Consider the following 26,991-nt stretch of genomic DNA (forward strand, 5'->3'; position numbering starts at 1 on the left):
ATGGTTGTGTCGGTGCGGAGCTGGGTCGCCAACGAGGGAGGAAAGCACTTGGTCCTGGTGGGGAAACTTATCTGACAGATCGAGACCTAAATCATCCTGCTCATGTAGAAGCACTGTTATGTTGCTGAAATTTGACTTGAGTAGAAGTTAAACTACCGGTGTAAAAATCTACTTAAAAGTAAAGTAGCTCATTTAAAATAGTAAAAGCTATTGAGTTACCTTTTAGAAAAGAAAGCATTATTAGATGTGATCTTTTCTATGCAATTCTACAAGGATGAGAGTAGCCTACAGAGTTCAAACTAGATTCTTTTAATTGAAAAAAATAAAAATAAAAAAAAAAATACACAATAAAGTGCACAAACAAAGTGAAGCCAGCGTACTCTTCTCTTCTTACTTCAGCAAAAACGGACTTAAGTAAAAGCAAAATTACTGACTTTAGAAAGTAGTACTCAATACGGGAGTAATATTTATTTATTAATGGGTTAACAATAACCCATTGCACCGACTTTGCTGTAAGACAGCGCCACAGAAAACTTGTTTCAAAAGTTCTGTACCGGCTACATCTTTTTTTTTTTTTATTAACCACCCTTAAGAAAAATCACTTTAATTTGCTCTTAATATTCATAAATGGACTCTTTATCTTGTCAGTCGTACTCAGTTGTGAGTTTACAGTGGCCTTATCTTTATTTATTTTATTTTTTTAATCTCCTATGGTATCACTATAATATTCCTATAATACTCTACAGGGACTTACGGTTTTGCTTACGGTTACGAATTTAGGCGATGTTTCTGTGAGGAAAATGTGACCCAGCTGAAATAGAAAAGATGCCTTTTTTCTATTTTATTTATTGATGACAGCCTGCTGATAAGCACAAAGCAGCAGCCTACAGTTGATACTATGCTGCCTGTGAATGGGGTCTTTGATGCTACGCTGTGTGTGTGTGTGTGTGTGTGTGTGTGTGTGTGTGTGTGTGTGTGTGTGTGTGTGTATAGGTCCTGTGGTTGGGAGCTAACACCTGGCTGTTCCTCAGGACTTTCCTGCTCTACTCCACTGGACAGCAGTATCACTACCTCTACAAGATGCTGGGGGTAAGACCTGACACTGAGACATCTCCACAAGGATATGTCACATTTATTTATTGTTTTCTTTTTCTCTAATTCTGTAGCAGTTACACAGAGGCCAGGAAGAAGTTTGAGGAGGGAATAAAAGAAATGGCATCCTCCCTGTTAAAACAAACACTGACATGCATCCCACTTACAGTATTTTAGAGAAAAGCAGAAAACATTGCTTTGCTCTGTCAGGATCCCCCATGCTGAATTTGAACAAACTGAAGCTGGAAATGTCTAAAATAATGTCTATGCTGATTTTAAGTTTCAGTCTCTCCGTTGTTGTAGTCAGTTATGTAATTCTATAGGCTGCCATTGCAATAAAAATCTGTCAGATAGGAAGTATGTGGGACAAAATCTTATCAAATGGGTGTTCATAGCCTAATGAATATCTATATGTTCTCCCTTGAAATGAATAAGGTTGAACACTTAATCTAATATAATGCTGTGACTGTGGAACCACTGTAGAAAAGTTTTTTTTTTTTTTAACCCAGGACCCAAAATGTATAAGTGTAGTCTTGCCCTGGGTCCCAGGCTCATTAGGATCTGGCCTATGCCTCACAGCACAGACCTGCAGCCCATAATCTAAGAGTTAATGTACCAGAGTCCAGTTCAGCTGAGGCTGGCAGTAATATCCATTCCTTGGTACTTGCACACCCATGAATTGCATTAGTACAGCTTCCCTGCAGCAGCAACATTCAAACCCTTGTATCTAAAGATTAGATAGCCTAGATCAGTAGATACATGTTTCTGGTGACACTCTACCAGCTATTTAATCCACCAAGGAGCTAGTTATCAGGACCAGACGCTTTGGACGCTGACATTGTCAGATGGTGTTTACATTTTTTGTGCTTCTTACGATCTGCATTGACTCATCCACACAGGCTTGTAGATTTCAATAATGTCATATAGAAACATATTAATCTAGATGCTAATTGTTTACAAAGAAGTAAAACGCATACATTTAGGCTATTGTTGAAATGGAATAAATCAACCATTAATGCATCGTGTCGTCTCAAAATTTTGCCTCTTCAGTTGTTCATAATCAGTGATTGGTAATTGCCTCTTTGAAGATATCATATCCAAAAGTTCTCCATCAGTAGGGCCCAACTAGCTCCAAGTCACTTCAACAGTGTGTTTTTATAACAGAGGGGCAGGATATACACTGAATTTCCATTGGTTGCATCCTAGTTTCTCATATTATGTTGCAGGACCCCAAAATGGCTGATGTACCTCCTTCTAGTGGATCCCCAGATGAGCAGAGAGTAGTCCTGTGTGTGTTTCATCAGCATAGGGACTGAATCCCCCTTTGACTTGCAGGCTGAAAATGTTCAAGAAACCTGTTGATACTGTATTTGGTGATTTCAGGCTATTTATATCATTGGAGGGGGTTTTGTGATGGATGGCCATCTGTTACACGCAGGTTTAATGAGTCTGAGTTATGACTATAAACTCTGAGACAGCCATCGGCCACGTGTGTGTGTTCTCTCTGCCTGACCAGTCTAGCTGACTAGCTGGCATGTGCATGGACACACACACACACACACACACACACACACACACACACACACACACACACACACACAGTCAGTCTGGAATGTGACGCTTGCTTACCCATGTGAGCATCGGTGTAATTGTTGTCACAAGTTAGTGTTGGTGTGTGTGTGTGTGTGTGTGTGTGTGTGTTCTTGATGTGAGTTTATGCCAGTGAAACAGACCCTTGTCTTCTGAGAAAATCATGCAAAAGCCACTGACATTATTGGCCTGTAATCTGAGACCTTGTAAGCCCGCATATCTCCCTTGCCCAGAGGATTCTCCTTTGACAGATTGTAATCATTTGGTCCTTCATGTGAAAGACTTGTGTTTGCATCTAGTTTGTTACATTCATGGTTACTATTATACAATGGGTCATTTCAGCCAAGCAAGCAATCTGATTGGTCAAAGACGTGTTCTGTGCTGATAATTCCCATAACGCTCATCTAGTCATGCTTTATTAGTCGCTATGCCAACCTTATGGTAGCCGGAGTAGTAGTAATAGTAAAATTATTTTCTCCTGGTTTTTATTCTTATGAATGTTTAGAAAACTTTTCTGTCAGCACACATACATTGATAACAGTCACATGTTTTGATACAACGGTTATCAACACGTGTCAGCACAGTTGGAACGTGTGTCTGACCAATAAGATTGCTTGGATGAAACAACCTGTTGTGTAATAGGCTGTGCATCTGTGTGGACGTTTATGGATTCTTAAACTTTTTCTTGCCAAGGACCCCCAAATACACAGTCAGATGATTTTGGTCCAGGGATCATGTGAGGAGTTTCATGTATCATGCCAACATCTTGTAAATTAGAAGAAAACTTTAAATTCTTCTTCACTGTATTTGGGTCGTCTCTTTAGCCAACGTAAGAAGATAAGATGTAATGTTAACAATCTCTTTAATGATACAGCACAGAAAATTAGAATTGAATAATATATCAAGTGGGATGTATTAAACGTAACACAAGCTGACAATTCCAACATGTTCAGGATATATTAGGTAGAAATGTATGAATGAAAAGTTTTGTGGTGTGTAAAATAACTGTAGTAGAGTATATAGTTAGACAATGAAAAAAGTGATGAAAGTATGTACAATATGAAAATATACTCCAACAAAAAAAAAAAAGAATAAGAAATGTATGCAGTATGAAATAAGTGAAAAATAAGATCTGGCAGCAAGCAGCATGTGGCATGTGTGAGCTATTCATGCTCCCTCTGTACTGTGGAGACACAGGGGAGAGAGGGGCAAGTGTGGGCACGCCACTGGCTCTGACTGAATGCCTTGCCAGAGGGCTTAAGTGTGTATGCGTGTGTGTGTGTGTGTGTGTGTGTGTGTGTGTGTGTGTGTGTGCGTGTACATGTGTGCAAGACAGGAGGATGTATTTCAGTGCTTTAATGCTGCTGATGGGGATTTAGAGAAATACAAAAAGCATCTTATCTCATTCACCTGTATGGTTTGTTGTGTGTGTGTGTGTGTGTGTGTGTGTGGGTGGGTGGGTGGGTGGGGGGTTGTGTACAGCAAGAAGGATATCAGATCTCCTGCTTCTACTGTGGTTTTGCTGTCAGCTGCTTTTATGCTGCATGGTATGCTCTGTTGAGTGTGTGTGTGAAGTTTGTGTGTGCCTGCACATTGTGTGTGAGGGAGCGAAACCCAGCAGTATGTCTAGCGCTCCCATCTTTTCCATAATGTAAAACAACAAGTCTGCATACTTGAAGCGATATCCAATATCATTAAAGGACCTATATGTAACAATGACACCCAGCGTTTAAAATGGGTACTGCAGTCCAAATTCAAAATATTGGAGAGAGTTGTCTCCCCCCGCCCCCTCCTCCCCAGACCCGAAGCTCACGCGGGTTGCCAGGTGAAAACAGAAAGAAAACAGACGCAGTTTCCATTTTCATAGATTGAAGAGCGTGAAGCTAATCAGTATAGTAGATAGTGGTAACATGGAAGACAGGACTCTGACTGCTGGAACTTCTGCACCAAAACAAAACAAGAAGCCTATAACAGACGAGGCTAAAAGAGCTAAGAGGGAGAGGGAGGGGAGCGCAACACCCGGAGCTCCCGGGAGCCCCGCGGATCGTTCGGCTTGAAGTTCCCGTTCCCCGGCCCCCTGCAACACGGCAGACCGGAAACTCCGGTCAGGCTCCTGTACAGCTACAAAGCTACGGTATGTAACCTAGCCTAGCAAATTAGCTTCACTTTGTCGGTACATAGCCTGCTGCCGACAGAGAGTGGGGGTACAGAAGGGAATGAAACTATCATAGTGACTTACATTAGTCAGCAGACCATGGTGTTCCTCATATCCAGTGTGTGTGCAGGTTGTAATCGCGTCGTTTAGTCCGCATTTGGCGTCTGGTTCCGACGTCCTGTGTCCGGTTCATGTGTCCCGCCTTCTGCCAGCTTGATCGGCCGTAATCGCCACATTTAATACAACTCCATACTCCGATTATGTTACTTGATTTGTGTTTAGTCAAGTTTGTTAGCGGTAGCATTTTCCATTAGCTGCAGCTCGTAGCATCAGAATAGTAAATGTTGGATAAGATATGTTCACAGTCTCCATATTTCAAATGCATCTCCAATATTTACCCGTATTTTGCCACGGCTCTGGTCATGGAGCTTTTTCGAAAGAGGACGAGGCTTTTTAGGTCGGGTAGACTCCATCTCACTTGATCCAGTTCGTTTGCTTGCTTCCATGGCTGCAGTACGCTGTGTTTGCGTGCCAATTTGTTTCATATCTGGCAACCTGGGGTGTCGAAATGGGCAGTGGGCGGGATCACACAGGCCAAAACACAAACAGACGTTCCGCTCCGGAACGGGAATTTCAAAGGAGAACATACTGGCTGTATTTGTTGTCGGAGAAGCCAGTATTTCAATTTAGCATGTTTCCTTAATCTCTGATGACATATCATGGTCATTTTATGATTTAGTACAGTAAATATGTTACGTATTGGTCCTTTAAAATGAACTAAAGGTTGAAAAACACAATCATAATGATCTCAGCTCATTAAATCCATCATGTAAAGCACGGAATGTACTTTTACCCCCTAATTCCTAATTCCTCTGACCCGCACTCTGACACACTCATGCACAGCTTCATCTCTCTCACAAATTGGTTCAGTTTTTAAGGGATAATCAGAAGAGACGGCACAAGCAGGGAGCACAGATGATGCCAAGAAAGTGTTTAAATGTCAGTTTAATTTCACCAATACTTGTGAAATATCTCACAATGAAAGAATGTATGTAATAAAAGAGAATGTAATTTTATTGATGACTACCTACAGTGTAGAGAAGTACACAGTGTACAAAATAGAAAACTCCTTCCTACTGTTGAGTTGCATCCCATTTTGCACAATCTTGATTGTAAAGAGGATTAAAACCCTCTGCTCAGCTTCATCTCCATCTCCCCTTCATGACTGATGCTGATTTGATCAGTGAAATCAATACAGGATTGCAGCTTTCACCTGGATTCACCTGCTCAGTCTGTTTTATAGAAACAGTTTTGTCCACTCAGTGTATATGTATTGGCCAGACACTGATGTGTAAGCACCCATGATCAAGGACAGATTCCAGCGTGTTATGGGCTTTACAAATGACGTCTGTGCCATCAACTGTATGCATGTGACCATCAGAGTGCACAAGATCTAATTCATAGGAATAGGAAAAGACCAACTGACATTCAGTAGGTATCTGATGCAGCTGTGGCCATAACAAGTGTTTGCGTAAAGTTTCAATGCACTGAAACAGCGCAGTTGGAGAGTGGCTTGTGTAGAAAGCAGTAGTAATAAAGAAACATCATCTCATCTTGCAATCTAAAACTTATTTTTGAATATAAAACAAAACTTTTCGGTGATTTCTTTTAGGCAACATGCGGAATAACCTAAATCATTTCAGGTCTTGTAAGGTATACAGTATTTTTAAATTTTATTTTTATACTTTATTTTATTAATCCAAGGGAATGTTTTCAATTCAATCTTTGTGTGCCGTTGTCCTTACAAAACTGAATTAAAGGTGCAGGTATTTAAAGACAATGCCTCAGCAGAGAGACATGCAAAGGTGAACTGTCCATGGTCCGGTTTTCCTCCATACTGATGAGAAGGACAAAGAAGGTTTTGAATAAACCTGTGCTGAAGAAAAGGCGCTCCCCATATCCTCAGTGTGCACACTGAATAGTCCAGGTTTGAATAGGAACAACTCAAATGTGTGTATCTCAGTCCACCGGACCCATATCACTTTACGTAGTCTGAATCAGGCTCTATTTCAGCAACCTATATAACGATGTGTGTGTGTGTGTGTGTTTTCCAGCTTGGGCTGTGCATCAGCAGGGCGTCTGCGTCGGTGCTGAACCTCAACTGCAGCCTGGTGCTGTTGCCCATGTGCCGCTCCCTACTCACCTACCTCCGAGGAACACACACGGTACGGAAGAGGTGGGGGGTGGACGGAGGGAGGGGTGGAGGGGTTGAGGGAAGAACTGGTGAGAAGAAGGGAGGAAGAGATGAAAGTGAGGGAGGGATGTATCAATGTCACACTCACCTAAAAGCAATATACATGCTGTAGAGATGAATATAAAGTCACAAGGAAACAACATTTTCGATAGGGTCTTTCTTCCGTAATTTGAAATAGGATGTTGGGGCGGGACATAACGCGAAGAGGGACAGTTCAAGTTCAAACATGCTTTGCGCATAATCTTGAGCTCTCACAAATTTCAGATTCTTCAAAATGAATACATTCCAGTCACCGGGACGCAGCTATGTCTTAGGAAAAGGAAACTGTTTTTTCGGGGGTGAACAGTCAAAAAAGCACCGCTGTATCATGTTGCCACTTGTGTCACTTTGAAAGTTGCCGATTTTATGATGGGAGAGGCGAAGTGAGGTTTGTACAAAAATCTGTGATGGTGTTACAGGTTTGGAATTTTCCTGGAATTAAAAATAAAAGAAAATGTTGGTGATTGTTTTGGCAGTTATTGTTAAATAGATGTACGTTATGATATGGAGAATCAGATAACAAGGTGAAAAAAACAAACATTTTTCATTTCATTGTGACTTAAAGCCTGGTGCTGCTACTCATCTTTCAGTCTCAGCTCATCTTGGGGTAGAAGGAAAGGAGGGATGAAAGGAAGGAAGGAGAGAGGGACACGTCTGAGGAATACACATGGTATAGGAGGGAGGGAAGGAGGGATGGAAGAGTGGGTAGAAGCATGGATGAGTGGAGCGAGGGTGTGATATGGTGTTGGAGGAACTTGGAGAAGCAAAGTTTTGTTTCTGTTGAATCCCAGACTTAGAGTTAACACTGTTGTCTGTCTTTCAACACACACACACACACACACACACACACACACACACACACACACACACTCATGCAGGTATCGAGCAGAAGGACACGCAGACTGCTGGACAAGAGCAAGACCTTTCATGTGGCGTGTGGAGTAGCCATCTGCATCTTCTCTGGTAACTAGGAAAACTGAATTATGCCTACATCTCATATGTCTGCATGTGTATACATTCACCATTAATGAGTGTGTGTCGGTGTGTGTGTGTGTGTGTGTGTTGTGGGTGTAGTGTGGAGAAATTGACCTAGGCTGGCTCAGCATTCCTGGGGTACCAGCTGTGATGGATTTCCAGCTGGTGGTGTGTGTTGCCTTTGTTTAGTGTGTGTGTGTGTGTCTCCTCTCATGACATCATGGGAGCTCCTAGCGGCTGTGTGTCTGCTGGGACTCTTTACAGCACTGGCTTCTTACTTCATATTCTTATTCAGTAGTTTGGGGATTTGGGGGAAACCTGCTTCCACACCGTGTTTTTTTCCCACCCTTTTCCCCATCAGGGACCAGCGTGGGAAGTCAACACTAGCCACCTAGCCATATGCTGTTGTGTAAAGATCTAGTTGACTAGTAAAATTGTGAAAGTGGCTGGTGAATTTGGGGATTTACCAGCCAGTGTGGCCTGTAGGCAAAACAAATAGCTTTGCATTCGGCCAAGGATGCCAATAAGTGAAAAATTTGCACATGGACCTCTGACTCTGACTTTTCAGCGACAGAAAAACCTAAGTGTTTCTGCTCCATTGGATAGCACAGAATGGAGAGTGAGAGAAAACAGGGGATGACATGATGATAGTGAGGCTGATGAACCAGATCTGTACCACCAGGTCAGTCTGGGAGACAAAGTTTAACCAAGCAATAGAAACTCCCTTCAGAAGTGGTTGTGAGTACCTGCTGTTCACTATTACATCGACTCTTGGCACTCTTTTCACCATTGCCATTCACTTCTCAACCCATCAACACACACACACACACACACACACACACACACACACACACATCTCTCCCCTTGGGCTAAGTTCTCATGTTCTAATAGCGGAGTTCCAAAGTTCTGAGACAACCAATAACAATGAAGACGGAGCGGGGAGCAGGGATTGGAGAGAGAGCGATAGACAGAGAGGAGAAAGAGAGAGAAGGAGGGGGAGAAGGGGGGGAGGGAAGAGAGAGAGAGAGAGAGAGAGAGAGAGAGAGAGAGAGAGAGAGGGGGAAACAAAAGGAGTGAGAAAGGATATGGGAGAGGAAAAAGGACCCTTGTGTCTCATGATTACACCCTCTAATTCTATCAGCTGTCCAACGGCTGCGTGGTTAGGCTATGATGTCAAGGAGGCGTGTGTGTGTGTGTATGTGTGTGTGTGTGTGTGTGTGTGTGTGTGTGTGTGTGTGTGTGTGTGCCAGTGAGTCAGGAAGATGTTTTGCTGACTTTCCGCTGAATAGACAAAGAAATGTTTGTACGTGTGTCCGCTTGCAGTTTGTTGTGACCTGCGTAATTATGTGTGTGTGTGTCTGTGTGTGTGTCTGTGTTTGTGTGTGTGTGTGAGAGAGAGACAGACACCAAGAGAAATTCAGTGTGTTTGTATGTGTGTGTGTGTGTGTGTGTGTGTATCTGCTTGTCTGTGTATACTCTTCAATGGTTGTGTCATTTTCAATGCATCTGTGTGTCTAGTTTGGGATGACATGCTGTATTTGTATTACTTTTCAATACAACATTTGTTCATAACATAACACACATAACATATTAACACAAGACATGTTGTTATTAACATATGTTGTATTAAAAAGTAACACAAACTGTCCTATAACCTATATAGTTATTTCATAACCCTCTCTCTTCTTCTCTAGTTGTGCATGTTTCTGCCCACCTGGTGAACGTTGTCAACTTCAGTGTTAGCTACTCTGACGACTTCCCTGCTCTCAATGTGGCCCACTACAGAGGAGAGGTGAGACACACACACACACACACACACACACACACACACACACACACACACACTCACACACACACACACACACACACTTAATCCTGTTCTCTTTTGTTTTCCCAGGACCCCAGGCTGATCATTTTGACGACAGGTGAGGAGGACTACCCAGCATTACACAGTATAGTGTATACTATATAGACCAAGGTGTATGTGTGTGTGTGTGTGTGTGTGTGTGTGTGTGTGTGCTGGTATGTTTTTACTTGTGTAACCAAGGTAACAATGAGCTGGTGAATGTGTTACAGATTAGAGTGGCTTTATGCCAAGGAGAGGAGAGGAAATCATGCTGTGTGTGTCTGCCCCTTTTAGCCTCTCTCTCTCTCTCTCTCTCTCTCTCTCTCTCTCCCCCCCTCTCTCTCTCTCTCTCTCTCCCTCCCTCTCTCTCTCTCTCTCTCTCTCTCTTTGAAAGTCTCTTTCTCTGTCTTTTTCTTTTTTGCCGTCTTAGTGGGTAAAACTGTTGAAAAACAGGGCTGCTCGCTCACAGTTTTAATGTGTCAGTTTATTGAACTGAAAAAGAAAGATTTCGGTCGCAATAAAGCATCATGCTAGTGTAGACAGTGTGTGGGAGTATATTTCTTTTTCAGTAACTGCCTCTTTGGTTTTTGTCCTACGCACCTGTCACTAAAAGACTTTTAGGTGTGCTAAAGTTCCTTTTTTCTTCCTCAGTTTATTGAATAAAATGCAGATTTGTGAGCATTGTGAGCAGACCTTTCTTTTTCATATGTAACTTTTGATTTTGGCTGGTGCTACGGAGAGATTGAAAGCTTCTCTATTCCTGAAACATGCCACTGTACTTGCACTACACTCTCATTTCTGGGTTTTCTTTCTGTCCAATTTTTCTGTGTTCTTTAATCTCTGAGCGATTGTAATAATCGGTTCGAAGCATTTATTCAAAATCATACCGTCATAATCATAAATGTCATATCATTATGTGTTAATTACAGGTGTTTCACCTTGGATGTCAAATAACTTGATGACTGTGTCTCTGTTCTCTGATTGGCTGATTTGTTTTAGTCCCAGGGGTCACCGGTGTCATATTGGTTCTCATCCTCTTCCTGATGTTTACAGCCTCCTCCCACTGCATACGGTGAGTCAACAGAACTGTTATCCTCCGTCATAGAAATACAGTCTGAAACATAAGTTACAGGACCGAAGCTAAAGGAGGTCTTTATTGCTGTTGTCGTTTTTTAGCATATTGTAGCATGGAGGCTAATAAAGACCTATAATCACAAACTGACAGTCTGATTTGTTACCTAATACTCATAATACTGTGACTGTAACTACCCCTTCAGGATAGATACTGGTTGCTTAGACAGTTTGGAGATGCTGAAAAATGCTACTGTGTGTGTGTGTGTGTGTGTGTGTGTGTGTGTGTGTGTGTGTGTGTGTGTGTGTGTGCACATGCGTACATAAATGTGCCACTGTCCCTCTGTGTGCATGTCTCTTTGTCTGTCTGTCTGTTCATGTCTGTGTGCCTTTGTCCTTCTGTGTGACTGGATGCATGTGTCTGTCTGACCTTGTCTATGTGTGTATGTGTGTATGTGTGTGTGTGTGTGTCTGTGTGTGCGTGTGTGTGTATGTGAGGAAAGATGGAGACGATAAGGAGACATGCTAATAGAGCTCTGTTACAGAGCAAATCCCCTTTGAGTGCTCCACACATCACTCTGTCATTACTCAGGTCATAGTAGGTCACTAACTGTGTGTGTGTGCGTGTGTGTGTGTGTGTGTGTGTGTGTGTGTGTGTGTGTGTGTCAATGTGTGCATGTGTGAGAGAGAGAGAGTAGTGTGCATGTGTGTGTGTATGTGTGTGTGCATGTGCTCTTCTTGCTCTCTTCTGTAATTGACAGAGGATCCAAGGCTTTTCCAGGCCACTAAAGGCCTTAGATAAGGGTTTGGGTTAGTGTTTGGAGTGGCGGTGGGTTTGTTTTTGCTATACATTCACAATGATGCATAAGTGTGGTTACTAGAATACATAAAAGCTGACAATGTTATTAACATCATTGGTAAATTACAATACTCTGTATCCATTTTTTTTCCTGATGAAAGCATCCTTGCTAATTATTGTCCATATGGATATGGAGTTCTAATGTTGAAGGAAGGGGCTTTGTTTAGCCTGCAAGCCCAGCTCAAGGCCAAGCTGAGGAAAAATAATCAGTCCAAGTACAAGCTCCTGTACTCCTGTACAAGCAGAAAACACAGCAATACCACAGTTCATTGGCAAAGGGCATGTGGCGAGTATGCTACAATTTCAAAATAAAGTTGAAATCTACACAAGTAATTTCAATTGTCCATGGTCTTAGTAATTTTAAATCTCTTAAAGTCCATAATGGTTCTCTTCAATCATAATGCTGAAAACCAAAAATGACAAAAACTTAAATCATTCTTATGGATTTTTTGCCAATAGACCAAAGGGACCTTAATCAAAGGCTTTTCTCCTAGGTTGGGAAAATCTCACTACACTTGTGGTTTTCTTTCTTTTTCTTTCCTTGGCATGTTTTCCCAGAGAATATGTTGAATTTGTTCAGGCACTTCAATGTGACTGAGGTTAACTAACTCACTCCTTCACCATGCTCTTCCTTTATTTACCATCCTCCCTCCCATGATCCTCAGTGTTGTCCCTTTCCAATTCATATTCCCATGCAGGTGGGGCTGTAATATCTCTACATAGACTTGTGAGGCGGTGACTAACTAACAGGGATGAACTCACACATCCTAGTTCATTTAAAATGAATTATGTTGCCCAGTCTTTGTGGAGTCCTTCTATAGGAGCAGGGTATGCTTAAAGAAAACAAAGAAAAGATGAAAGAAGAAAGGATAGACTTCTAAAGAGGTTGAATACAGGGTTTGATGGTGTTCATTGTTTGCAGTGTTTATGGGGGGTCGTTGTGTGTAATGACCCCTTTAATATTGACCTCCCATGGCCTGCTTACTCAGGCTCTGAGCTGGGAGTCTGATGGTCTGGTCCTGAACAAACTCTGGACTCTCTTTCTCTCTCTCTTTTTCACTCATCTTCTTTCTTTTGTTCTCTCGCTGCACTTTTTTTTTTTTGTCTTTTTCTCTCTCTCAAAATGCCCTTTGTATTCCTCTGTCTGACTTTCTTCCCTCTTTTTGAACTCTCCTTATCTCATTTGGTTTCCATATAATTTGATGTAAAGTAAGAGGGTTTTTGAAAATAATGGCATGTATTGTTGCTATAGTCTATTGGCTGATTGTCTGGCTTCATTTTGTGTGTGTGTGTGTGTGTGTGTGTTCCTTTTCAGGGTGTCCAACTACGAGATCTTCTGGTACACACACAACCTCTTCATTGTCTTCTACATCATCCTTATGGTGCACATGGTCGGGTAGGTCACTGATACAGCACTAAATGTGTGTGTGTGTGTGTGTGTGTGTGTGTGTGTGTGTCAGAGTGAGTTAGAGTTTTTGTTTCTGTGCTCCCTTAGACTGTATTTGTGTTATTGTAGTGTACTATTGCTCTCCATCTCAATCAGTAGCTCCAGTAGATAAGATATGTGTTTGCTTCACTTGTGAAATGTCAGCAAATGTTGGAGACTCCCATTACAGCTGGAGACATCTTCAGCTTTATATTATCAACTTTGTAACCCTCACTTGTAGAAATGTAATAATTATGCATTTTCTAGAATGTACATGTAGAATGTACATCTGCATTTCATGAGCAAGCAAACAAATGTCATATTAATGACTTACACCCTTAGAAAGGTTTGTATTGCAAAAGCAGTGTGCAGGACTCCCTTTACTTACTTTCTGAAACTTGATTCAGTGCACCTGCAGTCAAAAGGTCTGGTTATGCTGGTGTGCCTATCTTGTCATATTGCAGAATTTTTTTTTTTGAATTTTCTCAGTTTGGATTACACGTTGTTGTTAGGTAATACTCTATAATGCACACTGTAATTTAAAAAGGAAAGAAATGCTGCATTATAATGCAAATGTCAGTATACTACCATCACAGCATGGTATGCCACTAACACAATATAAAGTTTGCTTTGTGACCCATCCGTTCTGTCTTATGTTTTTCACATTAGCACGCCTGCAAGCGGGAATTAAAAAAGACAATCAAAATCATCCTATTGTATAATTTAAACACATTCATATGTACCAGTGTGACTCCATTTGCAGCATCAGTACCTCAGCAGTAAAATCAGCTCCTCTGAAATGACCAAAGTAGCAGGAACTTAATTCTTTTCTTTTCCAACAGTGGAGCTCTGAAGTATCAGACCAACATCGAGGCCCACCCCCCTGGCTGCCTCAGAGCCAATCAGAGCAGCCCAGAACAGCAAGGGGAGGAGCTAGAGCAGGGTGAGGATGAAGAGAGGAGATGCAGAGAGGAGGCTCGCTTCCAACCCCACTACCCCCAGGTCTGTGTGTGGGAGTGTGTGTGTGGGTGTGTGTGGGAGTGTGTGTGTGTGTGGGTGTGTGTGGGTGAGTGTGGGCGGTGCACGTCTAAGTATGTGCTTGTGCTTTGTGTGTGTGTGTGTGTGTGTGTGCGTGTGTGTGTGTTGGGAGTAGATATGTGATTGTGTGGGTACAAATGCAGTGCACACTCATCACTCATGCATGTTTGCGTTGGTTTTTCAGTGTGTGTGTACGTGTGTGTGTGTGTGTGTGTGTGTGTGAGTTTTTCGGAAGTGTTATAGGGAGTTGGCCCTGTTTATTAGAGGTGTAGTGCTGTTAGGGAGGGGCAGGCATCCTCTCTCTACACATCAAGGCCTGTGTTTGTGTGTGTGTATGTGTGTGTGTGTGTGTGCGTGCACTTCTTCCTGCGTGTGTGATTATGTGTTTGCACATGGTCGTTAAGCGACGGAGTGGTTCCATAAAATCCCCCTTAAACCTGATTGTGCTCCCCAGGCTTTACCGGAGCTGTGAGCAATTAGTCTGCTGCAGGTAACTGCCTGAAGAAAGGAAACAGAAACATACAGCGTCTTAGCAAGAGTGAGAACAGTCTCAAGGATGGATGGATGGATGGATAGATAGATACTGTAGATAGATAGATAGACAGATATATATATTTATAGATAGATAGATAGATAGATCCCATCTGCTTTTAGGAGTATTTTTTTTATTTTGGGATTTACTTGGAAGTCAAAATGGAGGATACACACTCACAAACATATATGCACATGCACACACAATATAATTACCTTGTTTGCATTGGAAACTTTTGTGTGATGAACTATCAACATAAATTGTTTATTGATCCCAAAGTGTAGTTTTGGTAAAATTCTTGCTGATTTTTGGTAAAAGTTGTGCTGAATTGCCTCTCTCTCTCTCTCTCTCTCTCTCTCTCTCCCTCTCTCTGTGTGTGTGTGTGTGAGTGAATGAGGCACCGGTGTGTGTGGTGTGTGTGTGTGTTTGTGCGTGTGCATGCCTGCATATGTATCTTGTGTGTTTTCTTCTATGTATGCTCTTCTTTATTGTTCACATCCTTTATTCCTTGTTTTGCTGTTAAAATAGATGAATTATGTTAATTGTGTGTGTGTGTGTGTGGGTGTGTGTGTGTGTGTGTGTGTGTGTGTGCGTGTTCTGTAGACGTGGCTGTGGGTGTCCGGTCCTCTCTGTCTGTACTGCGCCGAGCGTCTCTACCGCTACATCCGGAGCAGTGACCCCGTTACCATAGTGACGGTCATCAGGCACCCCTGTGATGTCATCGAGCTGCGCATGCTGAAGAGGGACTTCAAGGCCCATCCAGGGCAGGTGAGTGACGGGACAAACCTTCATCCCTAGATTTTTTTCTTTTGTTTTGGTTAAACCTCTGCAAGTTTACTATTTATTTGATGTTGTTATTATGTTTCCAAGCAGAATGAAAATGCCACTGCTGTAACTATTTTTATGGTGACATTACAGCAGGAGAAACCCACGAGACGAGGTTCTGATGAGATTTGATGTTAGATCGCAGGGGGTGAAGTAGTCACGTGTAGCCAGGCTTTGTTTTAGCACTGTGCCAGGAACAACATGCAACAAGGCAGACAGGCTTTAGTAAGGATGCAATGAACTGAGAAATCCTTGAAGAGTGTACATCACAAGTTAAAGAATTAATCTCTGCTGTTTCTCTTTTGTTTCCCTCTCTCCCTTTTCTCTCCCTCTCTAACCCTCTCCTCTCCTCTCTCTCCCCTCTCTCTCTTCTCTCTCTGTCCTCTCTCTCTCTTTCCATCTCTTTTCCTGTCCCTCTTTTTCTCAGTATATTGTTCTTAACTGTCCAGGTGTCTCTTCGTTTGAGAACCATCCCTTCACGCTAACAACAGTAAGACTTTATGCAACTCTCCAGCTCGCTCCAACACATTCCTCGCTCATGACACAATGCAAACACACATATACATGTACACACACACACACACACACACACACACACACACATACGCAAAGCACGCACATATGTTTTTACAGTATCTTAAACTTTCTCCCCTCTGGCAAAGAACATGCAGTTCTTTGTCTCTCTCAACGTCCCGCCCCCTATACTACTGGCTGGCATTTGATTGACAGCTGGCTCTTCCAGTAATATCATATCTCACATTGTTTTGTTAGTGTTGTAGCTTTTATTTTATAGTTTACCTAGCAGAATGCCACCAGATTTAGTCCAGATTGTGTGAGAAAAAAACAGAAGACAAAGAAATGCTTTAAACTTCACAGTGAGCACACATTCCCAGATAGACACACACTCATGCGTGCGAACACACACACACACACACACACACACACCCACACACACACACACCCACACACACACACATTCAGACACAGACACACACTGTGTGCATGCCTATGCCTGGTGTTTTAGGAGTGCTTTGAGGAGGAGGGCAGAGAATCACACTGACAGAGAGCAGACAGACCCCTGAGGCTAGTAACGCTGTCTGCCAACAGGAAGGCTGTGGGTGTGTGTCCATGAGTGTGTGTGTGTGTGTGTGTTTGTTCGCCCGTGTGTAGTTGTGTGCATTGCTATGTTGTTTGTCAGCTTTATGTATGTGAATGTAATGCATAGCATTTTTGCAGAATTGGATTATGTTTGTGTGCATGCCTGTGTGTTTGTGTCAGTTGCAAGTATATGTGTGTGTGCATGTACTCCAGCAATTGTGAGTGTGTTTAAGTGTATGTATTTCTGTGTATCAGTGTGTGTGTGTGTGTGTGTGTGTGCATGTGTGTGTGTGTGTTTCTTTGTGACTCATTGTCTGCCCTCTAACTTGCAGTGTCCCACAGAGAACAAGGAAACGTTTGGCATCCATCTCCGAGTCGTGGGAGACTGGACTGGTGAGTCCACACACACACACGCGCACACACACACATACACATGCGCACACACACATGCACACACACCCACAGCTGCATACACAAGACAAGGAAGCTGAGAAACACACATGCAGAAACAGACAGAAAGACAGACACACACACACACACACACACACACACACACGGTCTGTTCCATATCAAAGTCGACAGAATGGAAGTAATTTTGTTTTGTCCTCCTCATCCTCTCTCCTCTCTGGGGAGGACCCATTTCCCAAGGACTGCATTTTGTACGTGTATCAGTGTATGTGTGTGTGTGTGTGTGTGTGTGTGTGTGCCTGGAGGCTAGCATGGCTCTCACAGTGTTATTGTCTGGCTGGGGAACTCCATTTCCCATGAGAGTGTTTTCCATTGGTGGGCACACAAACACATACACACTATGTGATTTACAGAACTAATGAAACACACACTACTCAATTTGTAGAACTAAGTGAGCTCATGTTGCACAGTTTGCTACCTGAGGTTTATGAAACTTTTGCACACAATGCTGTAGATTTTTTTTTGTTCATAATGGTTTTGTTTCCTAAAGTCTGCTATGTTACCAACATTCATTCAGTCCCATTTACTCATTCCTATTCCTGCTGCACACACACACACACACGTACACACACACGGCTGTCAGAATACAGTAAAGGGATGTGTGTCTGTTTGTGTTGGCGCCCTAATCTGCCATGACTTCATACCGCAAGGAAACACCGGAAATCACAGCACTTCGTTGTGTAAGGTGATATCCTCTGTACAGAAAAGATGGCTGACATACAATCTTAGGTAAAATAATGCATCACAAACAAACCCAACTATAACCATAACCCACTCTTCTCTTCTCTTCTCTTCTCTTCTCTTCTCTTCTCTTCTCTTCTCTTCTCTTCTCCTCTCTTCTCTTTTCTTCTCTTCTCTTCTCTTCTCTTCTCTTCTCTTCTCCTCTCTTCTCTTCTCTTCTCTTCTCTTCTCTCCTCTCCTCAGAGCGGTTCACAGAACTGTTACTTCCTGAACCAGGGATGGAGTCGGAGATCCTCCCCATGGTGCAACAGAGAAGATACCCCAAGTAGGCCCTTAACCTGTGTGTGTGTGTGAGTGTGTGTGTGTGTGAGTGTGTCTGAACTAGATGTTCCTTGTGTGTGTAGTGACGGTTGTGTGTGCATATATACAGTACATCTGTGAAAGAGAGAGAGGGGAGAGAATGGAATTTGCTAGTGAGTCAATGTGAACTGAGGCTTTGATGTTTTTTTCTCAGATTGGTCAAGTCAAGTTTATTTATATAGCCCTTCATCACAAGCATGTCTCAGAGGACTTTACAGAGAATGTGTCTAGCTAGGTCTAGCTAAACACAATCAGTGGTGAAATTAAACTGTGTGTGTGTGTGTGTGTGTGTATGGTGGGGTGGGGGTGAAACAAACCACTAAATAAACTTTAAACATATAGCTTGGGTTTTTTTTGTGTTTGTGTATGTGTGTGTGTGTGTGTGTGTGTGTGTGTGTGTGTGTGTGTCTATGCATATCTTCAGTGGCCTGACATGATTTCCCACGAAGGCCCAGAATCACAGAAGGGTCAGAGGTCATGACCCCCTGACCTTTGACCTCACGCTCTTCCTGCTCTGTATTGGGGAAAGAGATAGACACAGATAGAGAGAGAGCTGTGGGGTCAGGGGGGGATGGAGAGTTTGTTTTAAGACAGTAAGGCAGAGTTGAAGCAACCCCCATCTCTCTCTCTCTCTCTCTCTGTCTCTCTCTCTCTCTCTCTCTCTCTCTCTCTCTCTAGTGGACAACAGCGCCCACTCATGGTTCATCCATTCAGATTTCTCCCCAAACAAAAGAATGTATGTCAGTTTAAAGAGGGGAGAAAAGACAAATAACTTCACAAATAAAAAGCTACATATAGTAAACTCTGTCTCACAAATAAAATGGTGGGTGAACTCAGTACTCAGGTGGTGTTACTCACCACTCCTTGATTGAGCCATTTTGTTCACTTACACTCTACCTCAAAAAAATGCTCTGTTGTTGGTTCATCATATTGTTGCCAAGAGCAACAATATGTGCACTTAAAGTCCTGGCGCCTGGTTTCAACCTTTTTATAACTCAAAACAATATTTTACTTTTATACATTCACGTTTTTTCGTGTTGTTGCCAAGAGAGATTCCCTCTCAGGGGATTTGTAATGAGTGCCTGTGATTATGTGATATTAATGTTGGGCCAAGCCTCACTTGACCCTGTAGTGGAAAAGTGAGCATATCATTATACAGCTTAATGTTAATGTTAACATTGGATTGGATGTTAATCTCATCCACTGAGTGAATTTCATGGTTACTGTAGTTTTGGCTGAACAATCTTACAGACATAGTTTTAGGTTTTAATGCAGAGAAACATTTTGATTGGGTTTGGCTATGTTCGGTAACTTTGTAATTGTGTGTGTGAGAGTGTGCATGTGTGTGTGGGTGTGTGTGTGTTATATGAGTGTGTGTATCCTGTGTGTGTATCCTGGACAAGACAAGTGTTTGAGCAGCTGCTGCAGAGATGACGGGGGGTGCTCTTGACTTTGTGTCTTCCCCTATCTGTCTGTCTCTCCTTCTTTCTTTCTTTCTCTCTCTATCCATCTCTCTCTCTGTCTCAATCGCTTCCTTTCCTGCCTCTCTCTCTCTCTCTCTCTCTCTCTTCTTTCTCTCCCTCTACCCCTCTCACCCCCACCCCCCCTCCACCCAGGCTGTGGGATTTCAGATGCAGGATGTCGTATGTTTATCTGCTTATGTGTGTTTGACCCAGAGGAAACTATTCTAATCCCCTCCGCCCCAGCATGTGTGTGTGTGTGTGATCTTGTTTTTATCCAGCTGCATTATAATTGGCTAACTGAGTTTGGTGCTCCTGTCCCTTGTTGTGTGCAGGCTGTACGTGGACGGCCCGTTTGGCAGTCCATCAGAGGAGGTGTTTAACTACGAGGTCAGTCTTTGTGTGGCGGGGGGAATTGGAGTGACGCCATTCGCCTGCGTGCTGCACGCTCTGCTGTGAGTGGCTGTTTGCCCTGTCAATCATCCCCCGATCCCACCTGTAGATCCAGAGATTCTTCGCTGCTGCACATGAACTGTAGATTTATGATACATTATTATTATACACTGACTATTTTCTTTCTTTCTTTCTTTCTTTCTTTTGTTCTTTCTTTTTTTCTTTCTTCCTTTCTTCTCTCCCTTTCTCTCCATCCATATATCCAGTGACGGTTGGATGGGTTTCAGGTTGAGGCGGTTGTACTTTGTGTGGGTCTGCAGGGAGCTCCAGTCCTTCTACTGGTTTGCTGAGCTGTTGTGCGCCCTGCATCACAAGGTCAGGATGAACTTTATATGTTGAATCAGGTCAAGACAGTAATGAGAAAACAATCAAGCACAACACAAATATCAGAAATTAACCTAAATTAATCAGAACATTTGTGAATTAAACTACATCATTGTGGAAGATTTTGGGACCAGCATCTTAAAACTTTGGGTTTGGGTCAGAAGATTTCTTACTTGGGTTTCATCCTAGAATTTCCGGCGATGCTTTCAAAGAATATGATATAAAATAATTTCTAAAACAAAAACATGAAATGTCACGAGATAAGATAAAACAATGAATATCTAGCAGTCTCGATTCACATGGAAAAGGTAGAAGTTTGTTTGTGCCATTGGAACAAGGTGGATAATGTCTTAAAATGATCAGCTGGTCATCTTCTCCATTACCCCTTATTCAAATGATGGTAAGTCAAGACTATTTACCAGTAAGGCTAATCTACTCTCCACAGGCCAGCAGGCTAGCAAATTTTCCATTTCTGTGTGTGTTCCCTCAGTCACAAGGTCAGAGAAAGTTTTCTGGATTTTAAGGGGAAGGTCAGAGGTTAAGAGGGTGAAGGACCACAGATGAGCAGAGGAAATGCTGCTGTGGCACCTGTGCATTTAAAGTCCTGGCACCTGGTTTCACAAAACCCTCAGTTTTAAAGATTTTCTTAAAAAAAACAAGGACGGGGGGAGCAATGTTTCATGAAACATTGGCTTTTTCCCCACATAAATGAATTCTCTGAGAGAAGGACCATGGACACAGAAAGACATATTAGCTGAGATTACTTTGTCTTATGTGAACATAATGTGTTTAATGTACAATGTTTAGACTCGGTTTTCATAATGAAAGGAGTAAAATGAAAACACACATCAACGTCCCTGCTGGTTCCTGCAGAGACCTGATGCACACTGGCCCTGCTCTGATCCACTTATCACTGTTTAGGTTACGTGTCGCCATCTTGTGGCTGTTCGATAGATAGATAGACAGATACATAGACAGACGGACAGACAGACAGACAGACAGATAGATAGATAGATACATACATACATACATACATAAAAGTTAACTTAATACTAGGTTTCAATAACTCTCTCTTGCACCTGCAAAGTGCCTGTTCACTCCAATAACATGTTATTATATATAATAGCATTTTAGTTGTAGTTTGATGCTTTTAGTAAACTGAACTTTATCATCAATCAAGATTGAACAAATTAATGAATGAATCAACCAACTAACCAACCAACCAATCAGGCAACTGTATTCAGACCACATTCCCTATACTTGAAAAATGAATTATGTGTTGCGTTAGGACACAGAGAAGAGAAACAGCAAGAGAAACTATAGCCAACATCAGTAAAAACTAAAATTTTCTAATGTTTGTGTTTGTCACTTAGCTGTGGCGGGAGAACAGACCGGACTACCTGAATCTGAAACTGTATGTCAGTCAGACGGACAACCTGCAGGTTAGTAAAACACACACACACGCACACACACACACACACACACACACACACACACACACTCACCCTATCCATCCGTCTACCTGCTAACCTCTCTGTTTTTCTGTCTGTCTGTGATCTGTTCATTTGTCTGTTCATCCATCAACTTCATCCATTCATCCATCCTTCCGTCAGTCTTTTAAAACTGTATCCACTAGAGGGCAGTGCACACCAGAGAAAACACCACAAACTGGGGAGCGAAGTCCTATCTCTCTATCTCTCTTTCTCTCCCCCCCTCTCTGTTTCCTGCTCTTCTTCTCATAATTAATATGACAGTGTCGGGGCAGTCACAGGACAGGATGACAGTGTCGGGCCGGTCACAGGGCAAGCTGCTGACGGGATGCTGCTGTGTCGCCTTGCAGCTGAATTCATAATACAGTCAAGGACAAAACTTGCTCAAAATTCCCTCTGTCTCGCTCCGTCTTGCATGCAAACACTGTCTCTCTCTCAGCAGGTTGTCTTCAGCTGTCAAGGTGTGCCGTCATTTGCAGCGCCCCCACGCTAGCTAACACCCATACACACTGCCTCATATGGGCCATGCTGTCACTCCCCTGGTCTCTCTGTCTGTCAGTGTTTCTGTCTCGCTGTCTATTTCTGTCTTCGGTATAGAACTTCTGTCTGTATTGTGTGTGTGTGTGTGTGTGTGTGTGCGCAGGCATATATGTATAATGTAATTGAGTGTATATTGATATAAACTACATTCTTTAGTGCATGGACTCTCTCTGTTTAGCTCGTCCAGCCTTGAGACTGCTGTCCAGCATCTGAATAGTGTTTCCATCCACGCTCCTCCATGCTCTAATCCACTGCTTTGTGTTCAAACTCTCTTCACCTTCGCTAGCTTTGGTAGCTCTGCAGAGGAAACAGCCGATAGAGACAAGAAGAAGAATCTTTTACAGTGTTATTTATTTCTGCTGTCCTCTACAAACATTACAAACTCTCATCATTTGCTGAGTATATGGGAAATTTCCATTTGGATTAATTAGTCTATTGAAAAGGATCAAAGGATCAGAGCTATTTCCCTCATTCTGAACCACCGTCCATAGATTTGAAAGTGTAGGAAACAAGAATCAAGATATTTATTTGCCATGTGCTCATAGAAATGCTTACTTGCTATCATACAGTCACTTAAAAAGTAAAGAAAAGACATAACAGAGAGCTATAAAACAATTCAATTCATAATGCTAACGCTGATCTTATTAAGTGTTGTTTATCAATAATGAAATCTCAAATTTTAGATTTTTAACCGTAATTGACAGTTGACTTCCTCCAATGTGTATGAGATGTTTCATGACCTTGAGATCGAGCCAAACTCACGATAGCATATTTCAAATGTCAAACCTACATGGGCATCAAGGGGAAAATCAAGCAATCTTCCTCTATCTGTGACATTTTGGATATATTTTAATTAGTTTATTATCTCTTTTACAAAAGAGACTTGGTCAAAACCATAATACCACATGCTGAGAAAACTTTCCATCTGAAACTTAATGCTGCTGCGGTCTTGGCCAGATCTTTCTTGTAAAAGAGATATGAGATTTATATCAGACACTGATGTTGTTTCTTCATTCTGCATGAAACAGATGAGAACTTGAACAAGAGAACACTGACCTTCAGTTTGTTGAATTGCAGACATGCAATTGGATATTTTTTGCCAGATGTAGATTAACTCTCGCTCCCTTTATCATCAGTTTTACTCTGGAGGATTGCTTTGATATAAAACAGCACTGCAATTTAACTGTGCTGGTAGGCTGGGTCTTGGTAATTCTTGGTACATGCAAGTCTCCTTGGTGATTACAGTGGTTCTGATTGACTTTTGACTCTTATTTTAAATCAATGGAAATTTTGAAAATTAGATATGGGACTTCCTGGTATTATTCTTGACTTGATTGGTAGTTTTTCCACTTACATGTTACAATTACATGTGCCTTTATTATATGCTTCCACAATCACAGTCTTCAGTGAGTCTATAAGTGACTACTTCTTTCTTTGCAAGGCTGAAATCTCTTTGTTGAGTGTAATTCAGATTTTCATTTTTTTGGTGTTTGTTTTAAATGCTGACATTGCTGTTTCCTTCTCCCCTTTCCCAGAGCATGTCTGAGGAGAAGTACCGCCCACTCAGCTCGAGGCTCCTGGTTGGTCGACCCAGGTGGAAGTTACTGTTTGATGAGATTGGGAAGACCAATAAGCAGTGAGTACGATGGGGACATCCAGGGTTGGAGTGTAGAGAGTTTGGGCAGCAGCCTGGTGGGTCTACTACACTAAATGTACAAAATATTAGGGACACTTACTTTTTTCATGAAGTACACTGATGAGGTGAATCCAGGTAAAAGCCATTATCCTTTATTGATTTCCCTTATGAAATCTATACCAAATACAGAGGAAGAGATGTAGATAAGGAGAAGCAGAGAGTTAGAGAAGGATTTAGATGTGGTCAACAGGTGCTGCAATTCAATATCAGGAAGATGTCCATAATATTTTGAACATTCAGTGTATATCCTATCAGCCCCTTTTAAATTCTGGCTAGTGAGGATAGTTTTACACTGGCTTGGTCAGAAAAAGGCTAACCTTGACCTTATGGGCTAGTAAAAATCTTCCTGTTTGAATAGATTATCTGATGATTATTGTTCTATGTTTGGCTTTTATTTGTTTTCCTTCTTCCATCCTTCTTTCCTTATTTGCGAGGCTATAGGACAGATACAGGCAGACAGGATGGAATAAATAGATGTGATACTCAAAGTATGTTAGAGGATGTCATCACATGTTTAACCGGTACCAAGATTACTACTGATCTATTGATACTATTAATACTATTAATATTGCACTAATATGTTACTGTCTCTCTCTGTGTGTGTGTGTGTGTGTGTGGTGTCAGTAATCGAGTCGGGGTGTTCTGCTGCGGACCTAAGGGCATCTCCAGGACTCTCCACAGACTGTGTAACTCAGCCCGCTACTCTGGAACCACCTTCGAATTCAACAAGGAATCCTTCAGCTGAGACCAGATCAGACCTCAGACCTCAGACCTGGCCCTTTACACCTCATGGCCATATAAAAAAACAACAACATGTATTTCTGTATATTTTTGGGCAAATTTCCTATATTTGAAGGACATTTCCAAATATATTTTACCAATTTTGGTTACTTGAAATACTGTATACTTCTATGAATCCTTTGGCCAATTATGCAATAAGTTATAAATGTAAGAAATTGGAATATATATGGATTATATTTGTATTGCATATGCATCCCTGCCCATGGTCAACCTCTGCTCCAGAAGCTTCAGAAATATCCAGAATTAGGCATCTGATTGGCCTCTGGGACAGTGAGAGAAACCAGACAGTCCAACCCAGTGGGAAGAGACCAGCTCACTGCACTGATTCTCCACTCATCTGTTGCTCTGTCTCACCTCAGTTGGAGTTGGTTGTCCTCTCTCTCCCACTCTGAAGCACCGCTCTTTAGATTAAATGTCATTATTTGGGTTGGAGTCTAATACGAGAGTAAGTAAGGCACAACCTTCTCAAAATCTTGAAAATACACCAAACCCAAGGCCAAAAAGAGGACAACTAGACAAAGATATCACACAGATGAAACTGATCTTTCAGTGGACGAAGGCTGAAACTGAAAATCCTTCATGCAGGGACCAGCCAAGCTGTTTTTATTCAAACTTCAAACAAACAGAATGGACGGAAATAAGGTAGTTTACTTGGTTTACTCCTGTAAAACTTGGCTCAACTTTATTCTCAACTTGGTACCAAACTGGGAGGTGGGAGAGCAGAACCAGAACTAAGGATTTGATTGGTCCCTGAGACTGTCACTCACCTGGATCTGTGAGGTGATTCGCTTTCAACAGAGGAGAGGAGTGGAACGAAAATGGACATACAATAGAAACTTCATTCAGTCTTCGTTTTCACTCTCCCACCTCCCCATCTGTGGAATGTCCACTTGAGTCTAAAAAGTTCAAATCAAATCTACACTACACCTCAAGCCAGTATTTCTAGTTAGTCGGTATTTCAATTTATTTATATTGTTTAAAATTATTTGTATATTATATGTGATATTTTCTGCAGGTCTTTGGCCATTTCTCCACAAAGTCAGTGTCCTACAAATTTCTTCTAAAAAATTGTGGATTTTCCCATTTTTGACAATTAATTTGTAAGATTTAACAATACATTGTCAACATTTTCTACACACTGGGACAATGCCAGCTATTGATTACAACAAAACCCATAAATGACAAAACTGGAAATACAAGGTTTCTTCAAAGCACCAATATCTTGATGTTTCAGATCTTGTGAACAACCTTAGTCTCTACCAAATCATAAATAACAACCATTTATTTAGCAATTCAAATGTGTATTTAAATGTTTTTCTAATTCGATATTTTATGTCTATTTACAGGATTGTGAGAGCAAAGCACAACCTGAAATAAAAGAGATTTTCTATTTATTATATTTTGACTACTTGCATGTAGTAATTGGGATGTTACAATCACATTATTTATTGTAGATATGTAGGCTACAGTGATGGGCTGTCTAATGTTAAAATGATCAGGTATCCAGACAAACCAGAAATGTTTTTCTCCCCATGCAACCAATGACAGAGCGCTAAATAAAAAAGTGAACTATAGTTAACCACCAAAAGACAAAATACATATTTGTGTCTTTTCAGAAGAGTAAAAATTATGTTTCATATGCAACTTGCGTCAGTGTCTTGCTTTCTACTACAATGTAGCTTCTGAATTTAGATGGGAAAGATTTGATTATTATCTGGGGGGAAAAAATGTACGTGATAATCTGCAACATTCTTGTTTTTATTGATTTTGGCAACACCGTTGGTTTTAAGTGGCCATTTTCTTTGTGTTTTGTACCGCACTGACATCACTGATTGACAGCAGCTCCCACCCAAACAGGAATGAGCTGTACTGAGAGTATGAAGCTCTACAAGTAACTGAAAGGCTGAATTTCAGCCGG

At 41.7% G+C, this 26,991-nt stretch overlaps 1 protein-coding gene across 1 annotated transcript; it reads left to right on the forward strand.

Moving 5' to 3' along the window:
- nox4 (NADPH oxidase 4) lies at positions 1-26,686 on the forward strand. The gene is made up of 18 exons (XM_071925370.2): positions 1-57; positions 994-1,089; positions 6,952-7,062; positions 8,009-8,093; positions 9,800-9,897; positions 10,003-10,030; positions 10,951-11,023; positions 13,197-13,277; positions 14,150-14,309; positions 15,481-15,645; positions 16,130-16,192; positions 17,133-17,193; positions 18,193-18,274; positions 20,105-20,224; positions 20,429-20,537; positions 21,920-21,988; positions 24,112-24,212; positions 24,897-26,686. Exons 1-18 carry the CDS (start codon positions 1-3, stop codon positions 25,015-25,017), a joined length of 1,680 nt encoding a protein of 559 aa, XP_071781471.2. The 3' UTR covers positions 25,018-26,686.
- The last annotated feature ends 305 nt before the right edge of the window (positions 26,687-26,991 follow it).

The sequence above is a fragment of the Centroberyx gerrardi genome, chromosome 6, assembly GCF_048128805.1.
Source record: "Centroberyx gerrardi isolate f3 chromosome 6, fCenGer3.hap1.cur.20231027, whole genome shotgun sequence".
Lineage (NCBI taxonomy): Eukaryota > Metazoa > Chordata > Actinopteri > Beryciformes > Berycidae > Centroberyx > Centroberyx gerrardi.

Bases quoted from the DNA above. Each gene is read 5' to 3' on its own strand.
- nox4 (XM_071925370.2), top strand. From the start codon at position 1: ATGGTTGTGTCGGTGCGGAGCTGGGTCGCCAACGAGGGAGGAAAGCAC. The intron at 58-993 runs GTGGGGAAACTT...GTGTGTGTATAG, and splicing joins GAGGAAAGCACTTGGTCCTG to GTCCTGTGGTTGGGAGCTAA. The intron at 9,898-10,002 runs GTGAGACACACA...TTGTTTTCCCAG, and splicing joins TGGCCCACTACAGAGGAGAG to GACCCCAGGCTGATCATTTT.